Source organism: Rana temporaria, chromosome 3, assembly GCF_905171775.1.
Source record: "Rana temporaria chromosome 3, aRanTem1.1, whole genome shotgun sequence".
NCBI classification, from domain to species: Eukaryota; Metazoa; Chordata; class Amphibia; order Anura; family Ranidae; genus Rana; species Rana temporaria.
The window spans coordinates 493594171-493620051 of record NC_053491.1 but is presented as its reverse complement, the minus strand read 5'-3'; the positions used below and the strand labels follow the sequence as shown (position 1 = coordinate 493620051).

Here is a 25881-nt window from a genome sequence, read left to right as displayed (position 1 = left end):
TCAAAAGCTTTAAAAGCGCTAAACGGGATCTTCCTTGTGTCTGCTGTGCTGTACTCACTGTTTGGAGGATGTGCGGCTGCTTGTTGGACTGCTGCCAGTTTTAACTGTAGTTCTGCGTCCCTTATTTCTTTAGCCTCCTGTAGCTCCATCACTCTCAGCACCACATCCGGCGTTGGGTTCGGGCCGAACCATGCTAGCTTCTCTCTCATTAGCTTGTTGGCTGGCGATTCCTCCTCCTGAATCACTGGTGTCTCCATCTCTTGTACTGCTGGCGTTGCTGCAATCCCGTCCTCCTGGTCTATCTCCATTGATTCTGCTATGATGACCCGCTTGGTTTTGTTGCTAGCAATCCTTCCACGAACTTCCAGTAGTTCTTCCAGTGTCTGCTTGGAATCCGGGTGTGAAGGGGAATAGAAGGGAAAATCCCACTGCTACCAACCAATTGTGACGGTATCGGTATGATATCCCCGTCAAAGATTCCCTTCTTCCATAAGAACATCACCCCAATATTCCACTAGGAGGGATATTCCTGAGATCGCCCATTAAGCCACACATTAGTCCAGGCTTACTGCTAGAACAAGACAGACTTTAATGTTTTTTCTTCCCAGCTTTTTATACAGTCCAAGACATTGAAGCAACAATGAAATCTCCACCCCCCCCCCCAATCACACACTAAGGCTAATTACTAAAACATTCTAGACAGGTCGGCACCGACCGACAATTATCATGTCTAATCACTGCACATTCCTTAAACAACAAACCACCTTCACACACTGAGTTTCCTAAGCAGACGTTTCGTCTGTATCCAGTTTGACACCTATTAACACCTCTGAGAATCACTAGGTTTTTAGACAGGGTTATCACACAATTAAAGGCCTTTCAAAAGCTAGCCTTATTTAACATATGAACAGTCTTTACAGAGAGAGATGAATCACACATGAAACACCTGTTACCTGTAACCCACAGCATTAAGTTAGCAGGGAGAGCATTAGACTGAAGCATATAGGCAATTGCATCATAACGTCCGTGAATGGCGCTGGACGCCATTTACGTTACCGTCTAAGCAAATGACGTCGGAGCGACGTCTGTTAGCGCAATGCACGTCGGATAAGTTACCCGACGGAGCATGCGCAGTACGTCCGGCGCAAGAGCGCACCTAATTTAAATGGGACTCGCCCATTTGAATTGGCCCGCCTTGCGCCGGACGGATTTAAGTTACACCGCCGCAAAATTCCAGGTAAGTGCTTTGTGGATCGGCACCTAACTTGGCAACTTTGCGGCAGTGTAACTTAAATGGAAAAAGTTACGTTGCGCTGGCTGGCTGTGGATCTGGCCCTTAGCTTTCTTATACACATATACAGTTTTAGAAACCAAGTGAACAATGAAACAACTCCACCCACATGGCACTTCAATCACATTATTTTACATAATGACATTCAGAGGAGTTAATTATCCCCCAGACGTTACGTCTCCGAAAAGTTCCCCTCACCTACATAATACACATTCCTTTAAGTCAGACGTCTGACCTTTAGACTGCTAACTCACAACACATATCTATCCTCAATAGCATCTTCACACAAAACAGTGGCATTAGCATCTCACAATGGACAATGGAATGCAATCACAGCTTTCATCACTACAGTAGCAGACTTAGCATATCAACAGCCTAGGTTAAACAGAGGAATGAGTCATTATTGACCGGTTGTGGGTCAGCATGAAATCACTTGAATATCTCAAGATATCCTGCAATATGAATTATCAGTTATCAGTCACATCTCATGTACTTTCTAATTAATATTTATCAGTCACCCTATGCCCAAAAGGGACACAGGGTGACCTAGACCCAAGAGTCATTAGTGATGCTGGCCCAGGAGTACCCCTCATCTTTCAAAGGTCTCTGGGTGTCACGGGTCATTCCGTTACAACTATGATTTGTGTCATTTGCACAATCATCACTAATAATCCCTGTAATTTGTCTAATAGGTTTACTTCCTATGATCATCAGCTCATAATACATTATTTTCTTGAAATACCTCAACCAGTAAGATATGGTATTATGACCACTAGATGGAGCTGATGATCATAGGAAATAAACATATTAGACACTGTAAAAAAAGGGGGAAAGGGGGAATGGATGAAGGTGGGACTTTAAATGGAACACACAGCAGTACAATATAAGAATAGGAAGTCAAGCGACAGGTAGGATCATGTTTTTATTATTATAAAAACTCATATAGCATTTGTGGGCATGCAGTCTCTTAAAGCGGAGGTTCATGCTAATTGACATGTATATCTGACCAGCTTCCTTATATTCGTAACAAGTGCAGTCCGGAATTTTTTATTTTTTTATCCTTTACGTACCTTGTAATCCATGTTTTCAATGTACTTCTCCCCGCGGGAGTAGGTCGTTTCTATGCCTAGGGGGATTGTCATCTGGGAGGTCGGCCAGATGATTGACGGCTGTTCCCCCCCCCGGCTGTTAAGGCCCCGCCCCCTGTATTGCGTAGGCGCTCACGAGTTTCGGGGTTTCCGAAAGAAGCCGAACATGCATGTTCGGCTTTTTCCGGAAACGCCGTGACCCGTGCGCGCCTATGAAATACGGGGGCGTGGCCTTATCCGCCGGAGGGAACAGCCGTCAATCATCTGGCCGACCTTCCAGATGACAATCCCCCTAGGCATAGAAACGCCTATTTCCGCGGGGAGAAGCAGATTGAAAAGATTAATTACAAGGTACGTGCGGCATTAAAAAAAAAAAAATTGCGGACTGTGCTTCTTACAACTATAAGGAAGTTGGTCAGATGTAAATATATTAGGGTGAACCTCCGCTTTAATAATAACATTTGAGTCATATAGAATACAGAATACATAACAATCCACAGTTAAATAGAATATTTTTTTTTACAGTAACAAACAGTTAACAACTAGTATCATTGTATACATAACCAATATATAACACGCGCCTTAATGGTCTAAAAAATCCTTATACTGTATATAAGGAATGGGGGGAAAGGAGCAAAAGTAAATACCACAATATACTACATAAATTAAAACCATTGATAATATCATGTGAATTGATCCATGGTATTCAATGATGGTGAGAATTTAATGGCTCTACGCGTTTCGCGGTCTACTAACCGCTCATCAGGAGAACAAAAACATGGAGTTTGTCTAGAGAGAGAAGATATATACTTAACTGGGTATTTACTAGAGATGTCCCGATACCGATACTAGTATCGGTATCAGTACCGAGCATTTCCCAGAGTACTTTTACTTGGGGGAAATGCTCCGATGCCTCAGCCAATACCTGGGCAGTCAGGGGAGTTGCAAGTCTTCTGCTCTGTGCAGTCATTCCTCCCCCCGTGCTCCGTGCCGCTCTTCTCTCCTCCCCCTGTCAGTGCCGCTCTTCTCTCCCCCGTCCGTGCCGCTCTACTCTCCTCCCGTCCGTGTCGCTCTTCTCTCCCCCCGTCTGTGACGCTATTCTCCCCCCTGTCCGTGTCGCTCTTCTCTCGCCCGTCCTTACCGCTATTCTCCCCCCCATCCGTGCCGCTCTTCTCTCCCCCCGTCCGTGCCGCTCTACTCTCCTCCCGTCCGTGTCGCTCTTCTCTCCCCCCATCTGTGACGCTATTCTCCCCCCCGTCCGTGTCGCTCTTCTCTCCCCCCATCTGTGACGCTATTCTCCCCCCCCATCCGTGCCGCTCTTCTCTCCAATCTGTCTGTGCCGCTTTCCCCCCTCAATTTGTGAGGATGGAGAGTGGAGGTGGAGGCGGCTCCTACCTTTTCCGAATGGACAGAGTCAGTGATCACTGACTCTGTCCATTCACATAACTGAGCATCGTAACCTGTGTTTACGATGCTTCAGTTTATGAATGGAGAGGAGCTTCCCTCCATTCATTTCAGCTGAGGCTGCAGAGAAAGGGACTGGGGAATCTGTGTCCTTAGTCCCTTTCTCTGTCTTAAAGGGGAGATTTCGGAGGTCTTTTAAGACCCCTGATATCTCACCAAAGACCCCCAACAGGGCTGATAAAAAAAAAAATTGCAATAAATATTTAAAAAAATAAAATGTAAATAAAACAAAAAACAAAAAAACAAACACACTGACAAATCACCCCCCCCCCCCCAAAAGAACAAAAATCACTGTAAAAAAAAAATAGTAAAAAAAATACCGCTACTGTCACATGACATTAAAAAAAAGTATCGGTATTCGGTATCGGCGAGTACTTGAAAAATAGTATCGGTACTTGTACTCGGTCTCAAAAAAGTGGTATCGGGACAACCCTAGTTATTACCAATAATTATAATGGTATGTAAAAGGGAGAAAGGGGAACAGGATAAATTATGTTAAAAATAGAAACAATTATATGGGGGGGTCTTTGCGTCCAACTTACATCAGCAGCTGCGCAACTGCAGCATGCAATCGAGAATCGCCAGCACTGAGTGGGGGGTCACCTCCAGGCGCTAAGGTGGCTCAGTAAGGCAGCAACATCCAACATAGGCAGTTAAAGAGCAGGTGGGTGTGGGTAAGTACCCTAACAAGGGTGTATGTGATAATCCCTAAATGGGGACCTATTTGAAAAGACAATAGGAATAAGGTGTAAATGGTGATAATGAAGATGTGTGGAAGTGACTGGGGGAGGTGACCGATCTGTGTCCCTATGTACAAGGGACACAGCATCGGTCCCCTCTCCCTGACAGGACGTGGATCTCTGTGTTTACACCCCATCATTACACACAGAGATCCACTGTCCTGCTCATTTACTGGGCAATCGCGGGTGCCCAGTGGCCATCGCGCGCACACCCCCTAGTGGCTTTTAAAGGCACGACATCATATGAAGTCCACCCAGAACAACAAGTGGTTAAGAGGCTGTATGCCCACAAATGATATATGAGTTTTTATAATAAAAACACATGATCCTACCTGTCGCTTGACTTCCTATTCTTATATTGTACTGCTGTGTGTTCCATTTAATGTCCCACCTTCGTCCATTCCCCCTTTTTTTTTTACAATGATACCCGGGACGGAGGCATTACCCCTTTGGTTCTAGCCTCATTTAAAGTCCCATAAACTCTTTCTCTATTTCACAAACATATTAGACACATTGTAGGGATAATTCAGGAAGGTGATTTGTATATATAAAAAGACCTCCTAGGTGTTTTCACCCAATGTTCATCCTTCTGAGAGGTAACTTACCATCCTGGAGGTAGTCATATGAGATTACCACAGGGAATCCAATCCCTCCATAGGATAATGTACATATAGACATATTGGGGGATATTTTCCTTTCCCTTCTATATGCTCTTTATAGCATTGCCGGCCCCCAGTTCAGACTTATCTGCTGTCATGTGTCAGAAATCCTCCAATCAGGATGAATGTTTATGGTTGCTGATTGTCCTCTCTGCAGGGTCGGCTCCTGGTGTCCTGGGAAAGAGGAAACAAACCCCCGGGGATCTTATCCTATATTCTCTGGAGGATCTGAAAGGAAGTGACTTCAAGAGATTTAGGAACAAATTGTCTGATTTCTCCTATGAAGATAAACGTTCCATCCCCCGAGGAAGACTAGAAAATGCAGACTGGATCACCACCAAGGACCTCCTGATAGACAGATATGGAGAAGAAGGGGCTCTGGATGTCACCATTCATGTCTTTACAGAGATCGGTTTGATGGGACCCGCAGATGAACTCCAGGAGAGGAGAGCAGAACATGGTGAGTTCCCGTCTATAATGACCATTTCCTATTAATTCCTGATCAATATCTGTGTGAGGAAGAACTAGAAATGTCACCAGGGAAAGCCAGTGACCAACCAGGAGCTTCCAACCCCTTCCCACTAACAGTACACACATATGGGGCCACACGGAAGAGGGTCTTTATCATGGGGGCCACAAATCTGTGTACCCCTCTTTGTGCTGGGAGCATGCTGCACAGAGACTAGGATCTCACCAAGATCCCCGGGGATCGTACTAATGATCAGAATCCGGGACTCCCGGTACCATGTCACATGATTGCTGTGATATCCTCTGATTGGCAATCATAGTAATCAGTCACTGTGCAGCCCCCTGTGTTTTCTTTCTTTTCTAAATGGATAGTAAGATACATTGTATACATACAGGATATATTAAATAATACATTGTATACATACAGGATATATTATATAATACATTGTATACATACAGGATATATTATATAATACATTGTATACATACAGGATCTATTATATAATACATTGTATACATACAGGATCTATTATATAATACATTGTATACATACAGGATCTATTATATAATACATTGTATACATACAGGATCTATTATATAATACATTGTATACATACAGGATCCATTATATAATACATTGTATACATTATATAATACATTGTATATATACAGGATACATCCAATGGTAATTTGAACAGAAACAAAATGGGGGAAAAAAATAAAAAAAGGACTTTAAAGGCTGCCACTAGGATCCCAAATAGAAAAGAAAAAATGTCTCATATTATATTAAAAATAGATAATTTATTGGAATCACATAAAAAACACACAGGATACAAAGAGAAAAACATGAACATTTTGTTGTGGACATTTTATGAAGATATATTTAATATGTATTGTCATAGTGTCTCCCAGTGTTAGTTCTCCAGTAGCCCGCTCTAAAGAGCTGACTGGGGTAGACTGACACTGGTTGAGTCCCGACTGGAGAGAGGTGTTTGCAGAGTGTGGATATGTCCGCCAGCGAAAGCAATGCACAGACGTTCGTCTGGGGGGATGTGTTCACTCTACAAGGACATTATCAGTTATGGGGGGGATAAGCGCTCTTGTCTTCCTGTGTGTCTGATCAGCACATGGCGGAACCATGGCATGCCCCTGCAGATAATCTCCCATCCACAGGAACGGTAGTATAATCCGGGTATGTGTTGTTCTCTGTGCAACGCAGAATTAGGATTCATGTCAACGATAAAAATGTGAGCCTTTGAATTGTTATGGTCAGGGAGAGCATCCATGATTTCAAGACCAGCCATGTGGCTTCCTTTGTATGATGGCTTCCAGGTACAGGGGGCGGGAAATCATACACACTGTAATAAAAACAGAAATGGAAGGTGCGTACACCTAGTGCATTACCACATGATACAAAGAGAAAAACATGAACATATCCAAAAGGTAAACTGTCTCATGAATGAGAACAAGTTGTGAAGCTGTGATAAAGAAATTGCATGGATGGCCAATGAATTGTTTACAAGGAAGTGCTGGAAGATCCCAAAATTACAATGTCAGAGCCAATGGATTGCTACGCATTTCATCTTTAGCTTCTTCAGGAGATCCTATTGGTACTAAGAGATATATTGTAAACACTATTAAGTTCATGTATAAATATCATACTACATTACTATACGTCATTCAAAAAATATTTTAGAGAGCATCATTGAAAAGGTGAGTATATTACATAATTAACATTTTGTATATCATATAAAGATTCAACATGCATATATCCGGAGTATTCTTCAACTTAACAAAAAAGAGTTCATAGTAGAGGGAGAAAAAAAAAACACGTGGATTTGCTGATATTCTTTGGATACTGACCCAAATCCTTAAAATACATGCAGTGACAAAAGAAGAAAAAGGCCCAGATTCACAGAGAGCAGGGCGCACATTACGCCGCCGTAGAGCACACACTGTATGCTATGCCAACGCAGCGCAGAGAGGCAAGCATTGCATTCAGCAAGCCAGTGCTCCCAACGCTGTGCCAGCGTGGTGTGGGTTTCGAAGGCGCACGTCAGCGTAGGTGGAAGTGGGCGTGAACCCATGCAAATGAGGCGTGACCCCTTGCAAATGATGGGCCGAGCACCAGACAGGTACGTATCACGAACTGGGCATGCGCCGTGACGTGAACGCACCCCTGTGCGCCTGCTCACAACCACGCCGGCAAAACTGCCTAAGCTACGCCGGATCGCTGCGTACGCCGTGAACATAATGTACGCCCAGCCCACACGTCCAACGCACAATACGCCGGCTTGTGTTCCCTGGTGCAGACCTTTGCATGTCTGTTGCTGGGTTACACCTCCTTTATGGGGAATAACTTTACGCCGGACTTACAACTTATGTGCATCTCGCGTAGCATGAGCCGGCCGACGCACGTTGGTGATTTGCCGTATTTCCCTAATTTGCATGTTTGAATGGCTAATCAATGGGAGCGGCACCATGCTCCCAGCCTAAATGTGCGCCCACCCTAGATACGTCGGCGGGGAGTAGCCTGTTTTTAGGCGTATATTAGTTTGTGGGTCTGGCGCACAAATACGACGGCGCACATTTGCACTTATGTCGGCGTAACTTGTTATACGTCTCTGTAAGTGCTTTGTGAATCTGGGCCTATGTATCTACCAATCCATATTGCAATGCACCATCAAAAAGAAAAAACTTTAATGAAGTAAATACAACCTATGTTGGCGAGCCTGAATTGGATTTAGTGGTAACCTGACAAATAAAATGAGAATGGAAATAGAAATAAGTATAGAAAATCTAAGAGAAATATATAGAAATACTAGCAGTGCTCGTGATGAATTCCCTTTGCTGCTAGTGTTATTTACAAAGATAATGGGGTAGATTCACGTACAGCGGCGCATATTACCGTCGGGCGTAGCGTATCTAAGATACACTACGCCGCCGTAACTTACTTTTTTTTCGAATCCTTAAAGAATTCGCGCCATAAGTTACGGCGGCGTAGTGTATCTTTGGCGGCGTAAGGGCGCGGAATTCAAATGGATGTGATGGGGGCGTGTTTTATGTAAATACGTCGTGACCCGACGTAAACGAAGTTTTTTTTGAACGGTGCATGCGCCGTCCGTGGGGGTATCCCAGTGCGCATGCTCGAAATAAAACCAAGACAAGCCAATGCTTACGACGGTGACGTCATTCTACGCAAATCCCTATTCGCGAACGACTTACGCAAACGATGTAAAAAATTCAAAATGCGAGGCGGGAACGACGGCCAAATACTTAACATTGAGTACACCACCATATAGCAGGGGTAACTATACGCCGGAAAAAGCCGAACGCAAACAACGTAAAAAAAATGCGCCGGCCGGATGTACGTTCGTGGATCGTCGTAACTAGCTAATTTGCATACTCGACGCGGAAATCGACGGAAACGCCACCTAGCGGCCGCCGAAAAAATGCACCTGAGATCCGACGGCTTACTAAGACGTACGCCTGTCGGATCGATCCCAGATGCCGTCGTATCTTGTTTTGTGGACACAAAGCAAAGACACGACACTGGAACTTTGAAATTACGCAGCGTATCAATAGATACGCCGGCGTAATTCTTTTGTGGATCTGGCCCTATGTCTATATTACTATATATAAAATATAGAATATATATATAAACATGATTCTCTATTATTGTTATTGTTATGTAATCATTCCTATTCCATTAAAACTATCCTTTTATTTAGAGATTCAAAATAATGAGAGCAAACAGCTTCAGAAACCTGTATTTTAATTACAGATTAAAAGATTAAACAGAATATTAATTTGAATTTCAAGTTATATTAAATTTGATCAAATCAATTTAAATTCATAATGAAATTAATCAACTGAGATTTACTTAAAAAATGTTACATTAGATCAAACAGAATCCAATTGATCAAATTACATTAAAATAAATCAGATTCAATTACATTAGATTAAATTTCATTGCAACAGGTTCAGTCCAATTTGAATCAAAATTGCATAATTGTATTGAGAAATATGAGCAGTGGGTAATGGAGACTTATGCCCTGTACACATGATCGAAATTTCCGGTGGGATAAAATCCGATGGAATTTTCCATCAGAATTCCTTTCAAGCTGTCTTGCATACACACTGTCAGACCAAATTCTGACCGTCCAAAAGGTGTGAAGTAAAACACCACGACGAGCCGAGAAAAATTAAGTTCAATGCTTCCGAGCATGCGTCAACTGAATTCTGAGCATGCGTGTTTTTTTCTCCATCGGAGTTCCACACAAAGGATCGGAATTTCCATCAGAAAAAAATAATACATTCTTACGTTCTTTTTCTAAACTCAGACGGAAAAAAGTCCGATGGGGCCCCCACACGGTCGGAATATCCGATGAAAAAATTCAGTCTGACTTTTTTCATCGGAAATTCCGAACGTGGGTACAAGGCATTTACTTGTGGAACTTGTATAAACTGAGTATTTACACTGAGGCCCCGTACACACGTCCGAGAAACTCGACGAGAAAAACACATCGTTTTTCTCGTCGAGTTTCTTGTGAAGCCGCCGAAAATCTCGGCGGGCCAAGTTTTCCCATTGAACAACGAGAAAATAGAGAACATGTTCTCTATTTGGCCCGACGAGATTCTCGTCGGTTTTCTCGCTGAATTCTGCCGAGAAACTCGGTCGTGTGTACGGGGCCTGAGTGATTGTCGGTAGCAGGGGTGTTGGGAGAGGGTGGCTAGGGGGGGGCTGAAGCACTGAATGTGACCCCAAAAAGCCCAGAGTCTATGGAATGCTGCATTCCATTATTAGCCCCGAGCGACGGCCCGACGGGACCGATCTGATCGTGATTGTGGCCAAAAGTAGCCGAGTGCCATAGCGGCCGAAAGTGGCCGAGTGCGGCTGAAAGTGACCGAGTGCAGCTGAAAGTAGCCGAGTTCCATAGCGGCAGAAAGTGGCTGAGTGCCATAGTGACCGAGTGCCGCAGGTCCTGCCTTCTGGAGCCTGCAGCGCCAATTCCAGGACCGTGGGATGTGTGACATGACATCCATCTTAGCCTGCAGGCTCCAGAAGGCAGGAATGCTACATCCCCGCTCGGGCGGGCGGCTCTTCTCTCCCTCCTCGGCTCTCCTCTCCTCCTCGGCTCCTCTCTGATGGTGACGAGTGACTGACTGACTGAGTGCTTGCTGTGACCGCACACCTCGGCTAAGCTGAGGTCGGTCAGACACAATGGCCCGGATTCACAGACACTGGCGCATATTTACAGTGTACTGGTACATTATAGATTCCGTCTCCCGCGGGGAATGGGCGTGCCTATGGAGAGGGAGGATGATTGACGGCCGGCTCTGGCACGTCACGCTCCCCGAAGACAGCCGGAGTAGGTCTCGGCTCTTCACGGCACCTGCACACAGGCTATGCGCAGGCGCCGTGAAGAGCCAAGCCTATTTCGGCTATTTCCGGAGAAGCGTGACGCGCCAGAGCCGGCCGTCAATCACCTTCCGTCTGGATTGGAACGCCCATTCCCCGTGGGCAGTCGGAATCGTCTATGTACGATTACACAGTGAGTACGGGGAGAAAAAATTTGAGACAGGCATACTGTAGCTCGCGCTACAATGCCTGATTTTATGCTAGAAGAAAAAAAAAATGTTTTTTCTTGTTTATAGGGTGAACCCCCGCTTTAAGTATAATCTCCAGACAATAAGATTAAAAAATATACTAAGTACTGCCCAAAAGTTATGTGTTCTTAACTCATTGGTATGGGAGGTAACTGCCCTGATTCTCACCAACCCCTTTCCAGGAGAGCAATGATTATAAGGTACTATCACCTTCAACCACCAGGTGTCTCACAGGTGTTTTCAGTCTATTTCTTTAACCACCGCTGCACGACAATATACGTTGACAGAATGGCACGGCTGGGCACAAGGGCGTACAGGTACGTCCCCTTTAGGAACCCAGCCGTGGGTCGTAAGCACGTCGCCGGCAGCACACTCGCGACCCGGTCCGAAGCTCCATGACCGCGCCCGCAGGACCTGCGGACCCGATCGACACCAGTGTTCCGCGTTCGGGTCACAAGAGCTGAAAAATTAAACAAACATTCCCTGTGCTTCCTAGTGGCTTGCCACTGATCGTCTGTTCCCTGTCACATTATGACACACTTAACCCCTTTACCGCCCCCTACAGGTTAACCCCTTCATTGCCAGTGTCATTTTCACAGTATCAGAGCATTTGTATAGCACTTTTCGCTGTGAAAATGACAATGGTCCCAAAAATGTGTTAAAAGTGTCTGATGTGTCCGCCATAATGTCACAGTAATGAAAAAAAAAAACACTGATCGCCACCATTACTAGTAAAAAAAAATATTAATAAAAATGCCATAAATCTAGCCCCTATTTTCAATAAACGCCCATTGCAACTTTTTTACCAGAAAATATGTAGAAGAATACGTATTGCCCTAAACTGAGGAACATTTTTTTTATATATATTTTTTGGGGATATTTATTATAGCAAAAAGTAAAAAAATATTGCATTATTTTTAAAATTGTCGCTCTTTTTTTGTTTATGTTTTTGTTTGTGATCAAATACCACCAAAAAAAGCTCTATTTGTGGGAAAAAAAGGGACGTCAATTTTGTTTGGGAGCCACGTCGCACGACCGCGCAATTGTCAGTTAAAGTGACGCAGTGCCGAATCGCAAAATGGGGCCTGGCCTTTACATGCATAATGGTCCGGGGCTTAAGCGGTTAAGTTAATATATTCTATTTTCAGAATGTGTAGAATGGTTCATATAATGCTGGGAAGAATATATACCGTATTTATCTGTGTATACCGTGCACTTTTTTGCCCTGAAAATCAGTGGAAAATCGTGGGTGCGCGGTATACGACCGATACCCGCTTTCCCGCACCGAGTTTGAATACTGCGCCGGCATATACCGAGCACAGTACACTCGTGTATAGTCGGGCAGGCTTGGCTCCTCTCGCACTCACGTCCTGGACATACAGGACGTGAGCGCGAGAGTAGCCGAGCCTGCCCGACTATACACGAGTGTACTGCGCTCGGTATATGCCGGCGCAGTATTCAAACTCGGCGCGGGAAAGCGGGGATCGAGCAGGGAGGATGCCGCAGAAGGACGCCGGACCCGACGAAGAGGACACTCGAGCTGCAGACGGACGCCGGACCCGACGAGGCCGCCGATGGATGCTGCGCAAGACACCAAAACTGTAAGTACTAAAATCTTTTTTTTACAGGAATGTCGGGTCCACTTTAGGGGTGCGCACTATACGCCGGAGCACGCAATACCCCGATAAATACGATATATACAGTATTTTGAATATGTGTTAATCTATAAATGCAGGTTAATTTATATTTTTTATTAAAAATTTGATGTATATCATAATGCTATGAGTGAGTGAGTGAGAAACTTATATAGCGCAACACATGCAAACTGAATCGCCTCTGGGCACTGTTTCCATCCCAAGGGTAAGGAACCCCTTGACCTCAGAAGAGATGGGTTTTAATCTTTCTCCTGAAGGCCAAGTGGTCCGACTCCGGTCGGATGGTAGTTGGTAGTGCATTCCACAGGCGAGGTCCCTGGACTGCAAATATTCTATTTACTTTGGACTTGTATCTGGCTTTGGGTATCTGGAGAAGGCTTTGATTGGTGGATCGCAGAATGCGATTGGGGTTATGGGCTTTTATTTTTTTCACATAGATATTGGGGGCGTTGCCTTGAATACACTTATGCATTAGGCAGAGTGCCTTGAAAGTGATTCTGTCTTTTACTGGCAACCAATGAAGGGATCTCAGTGAAGGTGAGATTGATTCCCATGTTTTTTTGCTGGTCACTAATCGAGCGGCCGTATTTTGAACGACTTGCAGACAAGTGATTTGGTATTTGGGGAGTCCTAGATAGATGGCATTTGCGTAGTCGAGTCTGGAATTGATGATTGTTCCCACCACGACTGCAATGTCCTCTTTCGGGATAAAGGGGGTGAGTCTGCATAGTAGGCGCAGCAGATGGTGCGATCCGCTGACTACAGACCCTATTCTTGCATCCATTGTCATGTAGGTGTCAAAAATGCCTCTGAGACTTTTGACTTTGGTGCTAGGGGTGATAGTTTTACCCAGAATGGGCGGGGGAGTCCATGTTGACGTGGGGTGATTTTTTCGGTTGGCGTGAAACAGGAGAAGTTCTGTTTTCAAACCGTTGAGTTTAAGATAACTGTGTGTCATCCAGTTATCTATCAGAGTAAGGCATTTCTCTAGTCTGAGAGAATGATCCTTTTTGTTGCAGATGCGGAAATACAGTTGTGTGTCATCTTCATAGGAGTGGTAAAGTATCTTCTGGTTACTGATTTCAAAGAGAGGGTGGAGATAGATATTAAACAATACGGGCGATAAGGGAGATCCCTGAGGGACTCCGCATGACACCGTACGTTTTTCAGAAGTGAAAGACCCCAGTTTCACTATTTGTGATCGGTTTTCCAAGAAGGAGGAGAACCAGGGTAAAACACCTTCCGTGACTCCGGCTACTTCAGCTAGCTGAGTCAGTAGTAGTCCATGGTCTACAGTGTCAGAAGCCGCGCTTAGGTCCAACAGTATCAGGAGACAAGATTCTCTTTCGTCTGCGGTCTCTAGAGCGTCATCCCATATTTTGAGCAGCGCCGTTTCTGTTCCGTGACCCGGACGGAAACCTGATTGAAACGGATCGAGTAATTTATGGGTGTCTAAATGCTGTTGCAGCTGTTGTACAACTACTTTCTCCATTACCTTGGAGAAGACATTTAGGCCTGTTATGGGTCTCCGGTTGTTTGGATCTTTGGGGTTCGAGAGTAGTTTTTTTTTTAGAATTGGTTTTATTGTACCTTGTTTCAGCAAGGTGGGCACCATGCCCTCCTTGAATGATTGGTTTATGAGCTGCGTGATAGCTGGTGCCAGTATATCGGCACTTTCTTTCAGAAGTTTAGTGGGGATGATATCATTGGGTGCTGTGCTGTTTCGCAGAGTCCCAATGATGTTTTTAGTGGCATCGATGGAAATGGGTTTTAGAGTGAATTTTGGTGATTGTGGTGGATTTATGTGGCTATTAGGTTTGTGATTTGGGGGGGGTTGGTGACGGTTCTATTTGGCTGAATACTTTCATGGATTTTTTCAATTTTATTAATGAAATAATCCGATAATTCGTTGCAAAATTCTTGCGAATCAGAATTGGGGGCCTCTAAACAAGCAGGATTTATAGTCTGAGTGACCAGCTTAAAGAGTTTGTGGGGGCGGTTTAGGGCATTTGCGATGATGTTGGAAAAATGTTTTTTTTTGGCCGTAAAGATTTATTTGTGATATTTCTTGGTTATTGTCTTATAAATGGTGTGATTTTCCTCTGAATAGCTCCTTTTCCAAGCAGCTTCTGCTCTTCTACGCTCTTGCTTTAGCAACACCAGCTATATAACGCTTTAAAACACTTCTATTTATAATTACATACAATATATATATTTATATATATTTCTTCTTATAACCAAGTCCTGAGGTCATCAGATACTAAAATCATTATCAGATTGAATTCAAATGTCTTATGATGACTTGTATCATTTCAAATTTCTTCCACTATGTGTTAGGATGGACTTTGGTACATATTCAATGGATGTTTAAAGATGACACAGCTTGTTTAAACAGTTCCTCACTTGAACACAATATTTTTTTTCAGATAGGGATTACTTCCATGTGATAAATGCTTAGTTAGTTATCTGTGAAAATGTTTCTCTATGGCAGGTTTTCTAACCAACAAATTCTTCTTATCAATACTCCTTGGCCAACATCATCTATTGTCTCTAAAGCAGCTAGAATCATCATCAGGCCTTCTACTAAAATCTACTTCACAATGGGATTATTTGTTCTGGTTGTTCAGGTTTATAATCCAGTTAGCTACAAGTAATTTCTATATACACCATGTCAACGGGCCTTCCTTTATCTCTTAGTTGTTATTTTATACATTTTAGAGGTTTGTCAGGACTAATCACTTCCCTCATTCTATTTCCAGCCAAACTGAAGAAGACGACACATGACAACAGATTATTAGGTTAGTAGGACATCCATGTCTGATATTAACTCTCTTCTTGATGAACATTTTGGTTTTTATTGTAGTCTGGATCAGTGGTGGAACTACCAGGGTTGCAAAGGTCGCCCTGGCCTTCCACCACTGTAGGGGGGACCTAAATGGCAAGAAGGGGGCCCAATGCAGAACATCTCAAAGCTCAGTTCGCACTGCTGTGATCTCAAAGTTGTGCAACTTGCTTGCAATGGATGATGTGTCCATAGTTTGGATGCTTCCTCAGTCCTCCTGTATTTCATGGGATATCTTCTTTTAGGGTTCCATTCTTTGGGTTTATGGTTAGAATATAATATTTCCAAATCTGTCTTATAAATACTATTTCATGTGTGTATGAGGAATAAAATATTCTCCTTTCTCTCATAAAGACATCAGTAAGGAACACAGAGAGTGTCAGAAAGAGAAGTTCCAGAGGATTAAAGAATATAATTCCCGTATGGGGGAGGCTGTTCATCTACAGGAAATATTCACCAAGTTATTGATGATAATCGGACCCCAGAATAAAGAGGGAATAGAAGAAGAAATACGGAGTTCAGGCAAAAAAACTCTACAGATCACAGAGAAAAGATCCCCAACCACAATCCCGGCCCTCTTTGACCCTGATAAATGTGGGTTCATCCCTAAGGTTGTTGTGTTACAAGGAGCTGCTGGGATTGGAAAAACAATGACCTCCAAGAAGATCATGCTGGACTGGGCCTCTGAGGATCTCTACCAAGACAAGTTTGACTTTGTGTTTTATGTGAGCTGTAGAGAAATCAACACCATCCCTGAAAACATAAGTCTTGTGGGACTTTTATCAGGAGCCTGCAGACTGCAGAGTTCGGATGACCTGGTGTCTATTCTGAGGGATCCTGGAAGTCAGAGAAAACTTCTCATCATAGTTGATGGGTTTGATGAACTGAGGTGGACTCTGGAGGGGAAATCTCAGGGTTGTCTTGACATTTCTATGGAAACCCACAAAGAAATAATTCTCCAAAGCTTGCTCAGGAGACAGGTTCTCCCACAGTCTTCTCTGATCATCACCACAAGGTCACTGGCCATGGAGAAACTTAACACATTCATCGATGATTCTCGCAATGTGGAAATCCAGGGTTTTACAAGGGAAGATCGAGAGAAATATGTCTATAATTTCTATGGAAATAAAGAAGATGCAGACAAGGTTCTCAGTCTAATAAAAGACAATGACGTTGTGTACACCATGTGTGCCGTCCCCATCACATGCTGGATTGTCTGCACTGTAATGAAACAACAAATAAGAAAAGATTTGGCTCTAATTTGGTGTCATACAATGACTTCAATTTACCTTCGCTTCCTGGAGATTTTACTAACCCATCACAGCAAGAAGGAGCCGTCTGTACGCAGGAAACAAACCTGTCTGAAGAATCTGTGTGCTCTGGCCAATCAGGGAGTTCAGGAGGGACAAATCTTATTTGAGAAGAAAGATCTAGAAAGACATGGACTTTCTCTGGATGAGGTGGAGTCTGTATTTCTGAATGAGAACATCTTTCATTGGGACGTCCGAACCCAGACCTGCTACAGCTTCATCCACCTGAGTGTACAGGAGTTCCTTGCTGCTCTCTATTATGGGATGGATGATGGGTCTGGGTCTATGGAAGGGACTTTCCTCCCTGAGATCTGTAAAGGGAAATCACTCCATGAATTCACTTCAGATTACTCACATTTAGCATTATCTTTACAATTCCTGTTTGGTCTCTTAAATGAAAAACAGGTGAAGACATTCTCAGAGATCACAGGAATCCCCATCTCACTCCGAGCCAAACCTGCAATGAGAAAATGGGCCAAGAAGGGCAACAAATCTGCAATGATAGAATGGACCATAGTGGACATCAATGAGACTTTCCCTACTCAAATCATATTCTGTCTGTATGAGACTCAGGATGAGGACTTCATTAGGAGCGCCTTGTCTGGTTATACAAGTTTGAAGCTGTGTGGTTCAGAAACTGATCACTTGTGGATGGACAGAAATTATTCCAAGCAGCTGATCTATTGCTTTAAGTCTTTGAAGAAAGAAAGTTTTCAGTCTTTACATTTTGTAGATCTCACTGTGGGTCCAGAGTGCCAGAAACTTCTCTCTCCATTCCTACACAGGAGTCAGGAGGTCAGGTAAGTGAGTGTGAGGATATCCTCTCCTCCCTGGTCATCCTTGCTGCCTAAAAACTTCCTCCCAAGCACACCCCAGTCACACCTGAGTGTAGCGGAAACACACATTGCATTTGTGATACCATTTGTTGGCGTCTGCATGTTTCTGAATGCACGGCAACCTGTAGGAAAACGCATGCTTTGATACATGTTTTGGAAAAATGCATCATGCTTTGCTCGCCAATTTTTGCAGTACAAGCATGATGGACGTTCGCAACGCATTTCTGAAACGTGCAGCAAAGCACACAATTTCTGTGGTTGATGTGCATTCATAATAATGCAGATGTAAATGCAACCTGATTGCAAATGACGCCCCAATCATGGTTATCAAACACATGTTTTGCCGTGTGACAAAACACGCTATAAACACGGATCCATCAAAGTCACATAGGAATGCTTCTCAGTAAAGTCACTTTGGAGTCACACCTGGTGACTGATTCTCCGACAACAGCCTGTCATCACACAATTCCCATCAGATAATCCAATCGTGTGTATGAGGCTTTAGATTTCAGAGATGTGGGGGAGGGAAATAAGACCAGGGGTGTGACATCATCATCCCAACATTGGAGGGACCAATTGTCTGCAGAAGTGGGCGGAGATGGGAATATCTGGACTGCATTTTATATCTGGAACCAAAATGGTGTTCCAGGATTTTCCAGAAGCTGTTGATGAATGGAAACCCCTGTGTTGGAAGGCCAGAGAGCCCGTATACATATCAGGGGTCACCTTTAAGTTTTGTCTGGAGTGTGACTTCAAAGACCACTCATAGTCACCAATGAGAAGTCCTTATCAGGTCCAGTATGAGACTGTAGAACCAGAGGGAAGGCAGCCATGTGGAAGGGAAATGTTGGGTGTTACATTGTTATTCTTGGTGTCAGAGGTCATACATTCTTGGTGGTAATTATTATCTCATTATTGGCTTTTAGATTTGTGCGTTGTACTATTTCCAGTAAAGATTGTCCAGGAAAGGACAAATCAGAAGAAGAAGAAGAAGATTCCTCCTCTTCAGGATATAAAAGGAAGTCTGATACTCTTTCCTTTCTGATGAACCCGGACAGTAAAATTCAGGAATTATGGTAAGAGAAATGTGTGATCTGCAGTGATGGGGAAATGTGACGTCTTATGATTGTTCCCGTCTCTCAGTGTCTCCTTCTATCTCTGGGTGTCCTCCATCCTCACCCATGTAGAATCTTCCATCACCTGTCCTCTTATCATGTCTTCTCCTCTCTCTGAGGGAATCTTTCTCTTTGTAATTGTAATGGTCACTAGTGTTTACGATATTCCATTCCATTAACCCAAGACAGCTTATCCGACACTCCAACCATCCAACAGACATGATGCATTCCCCCAGAATTAAGATGAGACACAAGCTCTGTTCTTTCTGGTTCCAAAATGAATGAATGAATGAATGAACACTTTAATGGTCCCTTAGCTTTCTTATATACAGTACAAACATGTTACAGTTAATCAAAGGAACACAGAAACTCTCCACCCCACATCCAGACAGACATTCTGTCTCCGCATTTAGAGGGGGTAATTACTACAGTTAACAAGTCACATTCCACATCTAATCATCAATAGGCTTTTCACACAAACAGTGTCATTAGCATCACACAATGGAATGTCTTTCAGGAGCCAGGCTCAATTAACACCTACAAGTTAGACATCTGACCTTTACAGACCTAATTAGTACAATGGACACAGAATGTAATCACAGCAAGATACTTTAACATCGCATAATAGCCAGCCAGGCTGACTCTCAGCTTCAATCCACCTCACCACAGTAGCAGACTTAGTTAGCATCTCAACAGTCTAGTTTAAGCATTGAAGGAGGCATTATATTATTGACCTGTTGTGGGTCAGCATGAAAATCACCTGTAATATGTCCAGATCTCCTGCAATACATGAATTATTATTTCTCAGTCACCCTATGCCCAAAAAGGGCATAGGATGACCCTAGACCCAAGAGTCATTAGTGAAGCTGGCACAGGAGTACCCCACATCCTTCAAAGGTTTCTGGGTGTTGTGGGCCATTCCGTTACATCTCTCCCCTTTTCGGTGGGAGACGAACAAAGGAGGGAACCCCAAACGGGTTGACTCCGAAGTTAGTCAGTAGTTCCAGTCCTCCAATGCTGGTATCCATACCGTACCCCAAATAAATTGCTCCAAACAGAGCATTACTCACCCAGCCAACCTCTGCCTCTCTCAGAGAACATGCCTGCCGCTGGGGAGAGGCCTGGACTGGCCCTTCTCCCTGGAGTCCTTGCAGTCACTGGACAGAAGACAGGGTGACTGGGCTCATTCCATCATGCTTTTGGGGATCTGGGCCAACTGCCCCCCATCCCTGGGGTATACCAGTGGAGACTGAAGTCCCATCCACCTTCACAGGAACTCCCTCTCCTGCTAGTTGAGAGCAGAGGCTTGTGGCACTCTGCTCTGTTGCCAGCTCTTCTGCTGGGTTGCTGTGAGGGGAGACCACAGTCCCATCCCCCGAAGTCAGCCCAAGCTGCAGTTGTGTGCAGCGGCCAGTAGTATCCTGACCTGTTGTGGGTCAGCATGAAAATAACCTGTAATATGTCCAGATCTCCTGCAATACATGAATTATTATTTCTCAGTCACCCTATGCCCAAAAGGGGCATAGGATGACCCTAGACCCAAGAGTCATTAGTGAAGCTGGCACAGGAGTACCCCACATCCTTCAATGGTCTCTGGGTGTCACGGGCCATTCCGTTACAGTAATCTCATCCATGGAATTTGGGGTTCCCCTTATAGTAGAAGAGTGACCAGGCTCTGTACATATGGAATGACCCTCCATATTCCTAACAAGCAGGAAATAGGATGGAATAGAAACCCTTAGGACTCGCTCACACGTGTGATGATGATGAAGAAGGAAGCAATGCTCAGTAACAATTCTATGACATTTATGATGTGTCTTCATTGTGTTTATGAAGCTCTGAAAACACTATAAGAATGCTGGATAAATGTCCGGGGGAGGGGTTGCTTTTCTTGTGGGAGTAGCCTAAAGGGGGAGTGATGTAGAGGAAATGATCTCCTCTGATATGTGGATTTCTGATATGTGAATCTTGGATACCATGTATGGGAACCTCCACCAGACCTGTGTCTCCTGTCCTCCAAACACACCCACAGCCGGCAGACTCACCATAACCAGCCCTTAATCCCTAAATCACGAGACAAGCCACATAGGTGTTGAGGGTTAAATATGCAGAGCACAAACTGTTTATTAAGTACCAAACATTCACTTTTAAACATAGTTAGGGACACTCCCCTTAGCCTTGTCATAGAGGGGGTAGGGACAAGGAAGAATCAATGGAAACTCAACACTTGTATAATCAAACAACTAGAGTTGAAACACACCAAGGGATTATGATAAGCAGACAGCCCCTTCTTACAAATCCCCTGCTGGGAGGTGTCTCCACAATTAAACACAGCAACAAAAGGGGGTGGGAGAGAAGGGGTGTAGCATTACATTACCTCAATGCCATTTTCAGTCTGTTGTATCTGCCTGGAGTTGGGAATCTAGATGCAGATGCCTTGTCCCATAGGCCTCATCGGAGAGAGGAAGAATCAGAAGAATGGACTTATGTAACGGAAGAAGGTATGCGAGCCTTGTGTCAGGGAATGGATCAGAAGATGAAAGGGTGTGTGGCTGCTGAATATATTGGGGTTCATCTTTCTGGAATACCAAGATGCTAATGTGGATTGACACAGGTGAGAAGAGAAGGCCTACCCCAGTTGGCGAAGAGAGATTTGAAGAAAGACCAAGAACAGGACCCGTTAGGCCATCTTGCCATTCAGGCCTTGAGCAAGCAGGATCCTGGATTGTTACTGAAAAGCCTCATAAAGGCAGCAAAGACTCTACACAGAAAATGGGACCAACTACAAATAAGAGATGGAGTGTTATACAGGCGTGGTCCTTTGGGAGATAAGGAGGCAAAGTGGCAACTGTTCCTTCTGGAAAAACATCGCCCCACTGTTCTGATGTCTTTGCACCATGACCCAGGGGTGGATCCATAGTCTAGTCTCGGGAGGGGCACTGCCAGGATATGTTTTTTTGGGGGAAATTTATCGGGGAAACGGCTGGTGTTAGCGCTTCAATCATTATGGCAACATGGTTGTTATGGTGTCAGGATGATTGAAGCACATTATTTCTATTATTATATATAAAATTAAAAAGTTCAACTCCCTGATTGACCGCCATCGCTCACCCACGAGCCGCCCAGCTGTTCGCCTGCTCTCTCACCTACCGAGCCGCCTGACAGCCCACCCGCTCTCTCACCTGCAGAGCCGCAGGGGAAGCCTCCCACTCTCTTACCCATGGATCCTCCGGAGGAAGCCGCCCGCTCTCTCACCCACGGAGCTGACCGTTTTCTCACTAGCAGAGCCCCAGGGAAGCTGCCGCTCTCTCACCCACCTTCTCGGGGGGCAATTGCCATGTTACCTCCCTGTATCTGCCAAATGCCATTTAGGAACAGAAAGGACATTTTGCTTGATTAAAGATAGATTTTACTGGCCCAATATGAGATGAGAGGTATTGCCACTCCTGTTTGACTTGTTAGGGCTGCCCCAATGGGTCACTTGCAGAGTCAGAAGCCATTAGATCTGGTTTGCTTTGACTTTCTGTGCCTGGAACCTGATACAGGTGGAAGAAACAGCATCTTGGTCTTGACTTATCACTTTACCCACTATGCACAGGCCTACCCTACGAAGGTTTAGAAGGCAAGCACTGAGGCTAAAGTTCTCGTAGAGAAGTTTTTCGTACACTATGGGCTACCCGTATGGATCCATTCAGACCAAGAATGAGACTTTGAGAGTCAAATAATTAATCAGTTGTGTGCCCTTTTGGTTATCAAGAAGTCTTACACTACACCTTAACACCCTCAGGGGGATCCTCAACCTGAACAAATCAATCAAACTTTGCTAAATATGTTCGGAACTCTGCCCCCAGAGAAGAAACAGCATTGGGGCAACCATATCTCAGCCATGGTGCATGCTTACAACTGCACAGTGAGTGATGCTACTGGCTATTCCCCTTATCATTATCACCTTATATTTGGGAGAGAAGCTTGTCTGCCTGCTGACCTGGCTTTTGGCACTTCAATTGACAACATCCCTTTAACATGTGGACAGATAACGAAAGAACTTACAACAGGCCTATGATAAAGCTATGGAACATGCTTCTATTAGGGAGTCAAGGAACAAACAACATTTTGACTTGAAGGTAAAAATACAGGACTTGCAACCAGGAGGCCAAGTATTACCAAAGAATCTAGGGGTACCAGGAAAACATAAGCTGGCAGGTCAGTGGAGGCCACAGCCTTACATTGTGTGTAAACAACTCCCTGGATTACCAGTGTATCAAATCAGACCTGATGGAGAAAAGGGGCTGCTAAAGATGTGGCACCATAATCATATGTTAACATTAGGGTATGGGGCGAGGGTGCCTCAAGTACCTCTACAGTCCCCTTGCTAAATCAACTCCACCCCAAACACGCTCAAAAAATGAAATTCTGACTACAGTTGATATGACAGACGAAGAAGATGATGAATTTGGGGAAGAGTATGTGTTCTCAGAAGTTCCTAGTCCTGTGTCCTCTCCAGGAAAGAGGAGGATGGAAATGGAGGAAGAGATAGTGACTGTGCCCTTTTGGTTATGGCTTGCAGAAAATGACCCAGAGTCTAGCCTTTTGAAGGAGATGGAGAAAGGGGCAGTAGCTACTAAAGTGTTACCAAAACAACCAATAGAAACAACCAAGATGGTACGCCGGTCTCTTGGACCAGAATTTTAGAAACTGCCACACCTCAAAGGAAATTGAAGGAATTACAGCTGGAAAAGTTGTCTCCAAGCAAGAAATTAGGGATCTGATAGACTTTTCTGGTGAACCATTACCAGCACCTGAAACAAAGTGGTTTAATGAAGCAGAGGACCCCTCTATTCCTCTAAAAAAGATGATTGTGCTCCACGTCTCATGTTAAGCCCTGACCTGTAATGGAGGACTCTTCAACGGAGCTGGATTTTCAAAACAATGCCAAAAAACAGTCAAAGAGTCAACACAGATTGCTGGAAAATACTCTCCAGTGCAGCTGAGACGAAATGTGCATTCTCCTAAGAGACTCACTTATGACACTTTGGGAGAGAGTTCTGAAGAACTTATTCACACCATTCGCAGGTCAGCTCCTGGTGCTACACCCCTACTGTCAATTGGGTAAGGGGCGACTCTGCACTGACCTCTGACACCAATGGGTGGGACACAGCAATTGCCCTGGCCTGTTCAAAGACTGAGTTTGAATTAACCAAGAAGGTATATAGATGGTTTCAAAGGAATCCAGAAGTGTATCAGTACCTGTTAGACCTAGACTGTGGCTCATTTTGTCATGAAAATCACTAATGATTAATTTCTTTCTCCCACTGTATTTTGAAATGGATTTCTCCATATCTTTTGGGACCAAAGAGTTAAAGTGGGGGGAGTGTGTACTCAGTGGTTGCTACTATAGTTATTATTGTTGAATGGTTAAATGTTTTCTTATGTATGGGTTTATTTCCCCCTAGTGCCTGTTGAGCTCTGTCAGGGTTTTCTTTCCTCCTTTGAGAGTGAACAGAGCAACGTATTATGGGACATATAGACATATATAGAGTGAGGAAGTAACACTGTTGGCCAGTCCAGCTCTGAACTACAGGACACACAATGCAAAGCACACAGAACAGCCTGCTGGGGGAGAGATAAAAGGACAGGCACATCCTGATTTCAGCCTCTCTGGACGCCATTCAAAACCTGCCAGCAGGAGGTCTGTGTGACAGGGAGTGAGAGACTGTGGCCTAATCAGCAGAGAGCCGTACTGCCCACCTCAGAGGGACCTCGGAGGACAGCACCGCTATTCCAACCAGCGGATCGGCCTGTGCTTCAGAGTATCTGGGACCATCTGCACTCCAATCCACCAGGAGTAGCAGTGCGGCATGGCAGCACCATTTTCACTGAACGGAGACACCAGGAGGGATTCCGGCAGGAGCCTTCATCGATTGGGTTACATTGTGTTGAGAGGGCACCTGCCCAGCCAGATAGAGATTACAGTATTGCTGAGTTATTTCTTCTTACCGACTGGGCTAAAGAGTCTTGGATAGTGCTTGTTCTGGATAAAGGAAGCATTTTACGGCAGACATAGTCATGTTGAGGACAAGGGTTTGTCACAGGGGTGTTCCCCATTAACAACATTTTAAATGGGTGTGCAGGATCACTATCAATCAACCAGTATCACTGCTCCTGGCAAGTAAATGTGTGAGGAGTTCCCTGGCTAAACTAGAGGGTGCTATATTGTGTGTGTGTGTGTGTGTGTGTGTGTGTGTGTGTGTATATATATAGCCATTGCATTTTGAGAGACCCTATCCTGCAATGTTTATAGTTACAATAAAAGTGTAGAAAAAGACAAACATAGTTGACATTTTATTGTTCTTCTCTCTCTCTCTCTCTCTCTCTCTCTCTCTCTCTCTCTCTCTCTCGCTCTCTCTCTCTCTCTCTCATTCTCTAATGTTCTGCTCTGTTTTACTGTACTTAATGCTTAACTGCAATGTTTTATTGTTACTGTGTTTGCTTTGCAAGTATGTCATTCTACTGTTATACTGAACTGATACTGTGTTTATTGTTAAAGGGGTTGTAAAGGAAAAAGTTTTTTCACCTTAATGCATCCTATGCATTAAGGTGAAAAAACTTCTGAACATACCAGCCCCCCCGGCCCCCCGTTATACTTACCTGACCCCCCGGCCCCGACATCCTCTTCGCCGCTCAGCCTGGCCGCTGATTGGCTAGAGCGGGTGGATTGAAAGCAACGCAGTCATCGGCTGGCGCTGCTGTCAATCACATCCAGTGATGCGGCGCACCGAGGGGCGGGGCCGAGTGATACAGTG

The 25881-nt window shown here is 44.3% G+C and overlaps 1 protein-coding gene and 1 long non-coding RNA gene across 2 annotated transcripts in view; both read left to right on the top strand.

Moving 5' to 3' along the window:
- LOC120933831 (NACHT, LRR and PYD domains-containing protein 12-like) overlaps nt 1-25881 on the top strand; it is an 85255-nt gene that overhangs the window by 24946 nt on the left and 34428 nt on the right. The window contains exons 3-6 of the mRNA XM_040347232.1: nt 5400-5702; nt 15735-15773; nt 16172-17927; nt 18890-19039. Coding sequence (XP_040203166.1) covers nt 5400-5702; nt 15735-15773; nt 16172-17927; nt 18890-19039 — 2248 coding nt within the window. The remainder of the gene's footprint in view (nt 1-5399; nt 5703-15734; nt 15774-16171; nt 17928-18889; nt 19040-25881) is intronic.
- LOC120933842 lies at nt 19052-21319 on the top strand. The gene is made up of 3 exons (XR_005748132.1): nt 19052-19212; nt 20069-20071; nt 20700-21319. It is a non-coding gene; the product is annotated as an uncharacterized LOC120933842 (long non-coding RNA).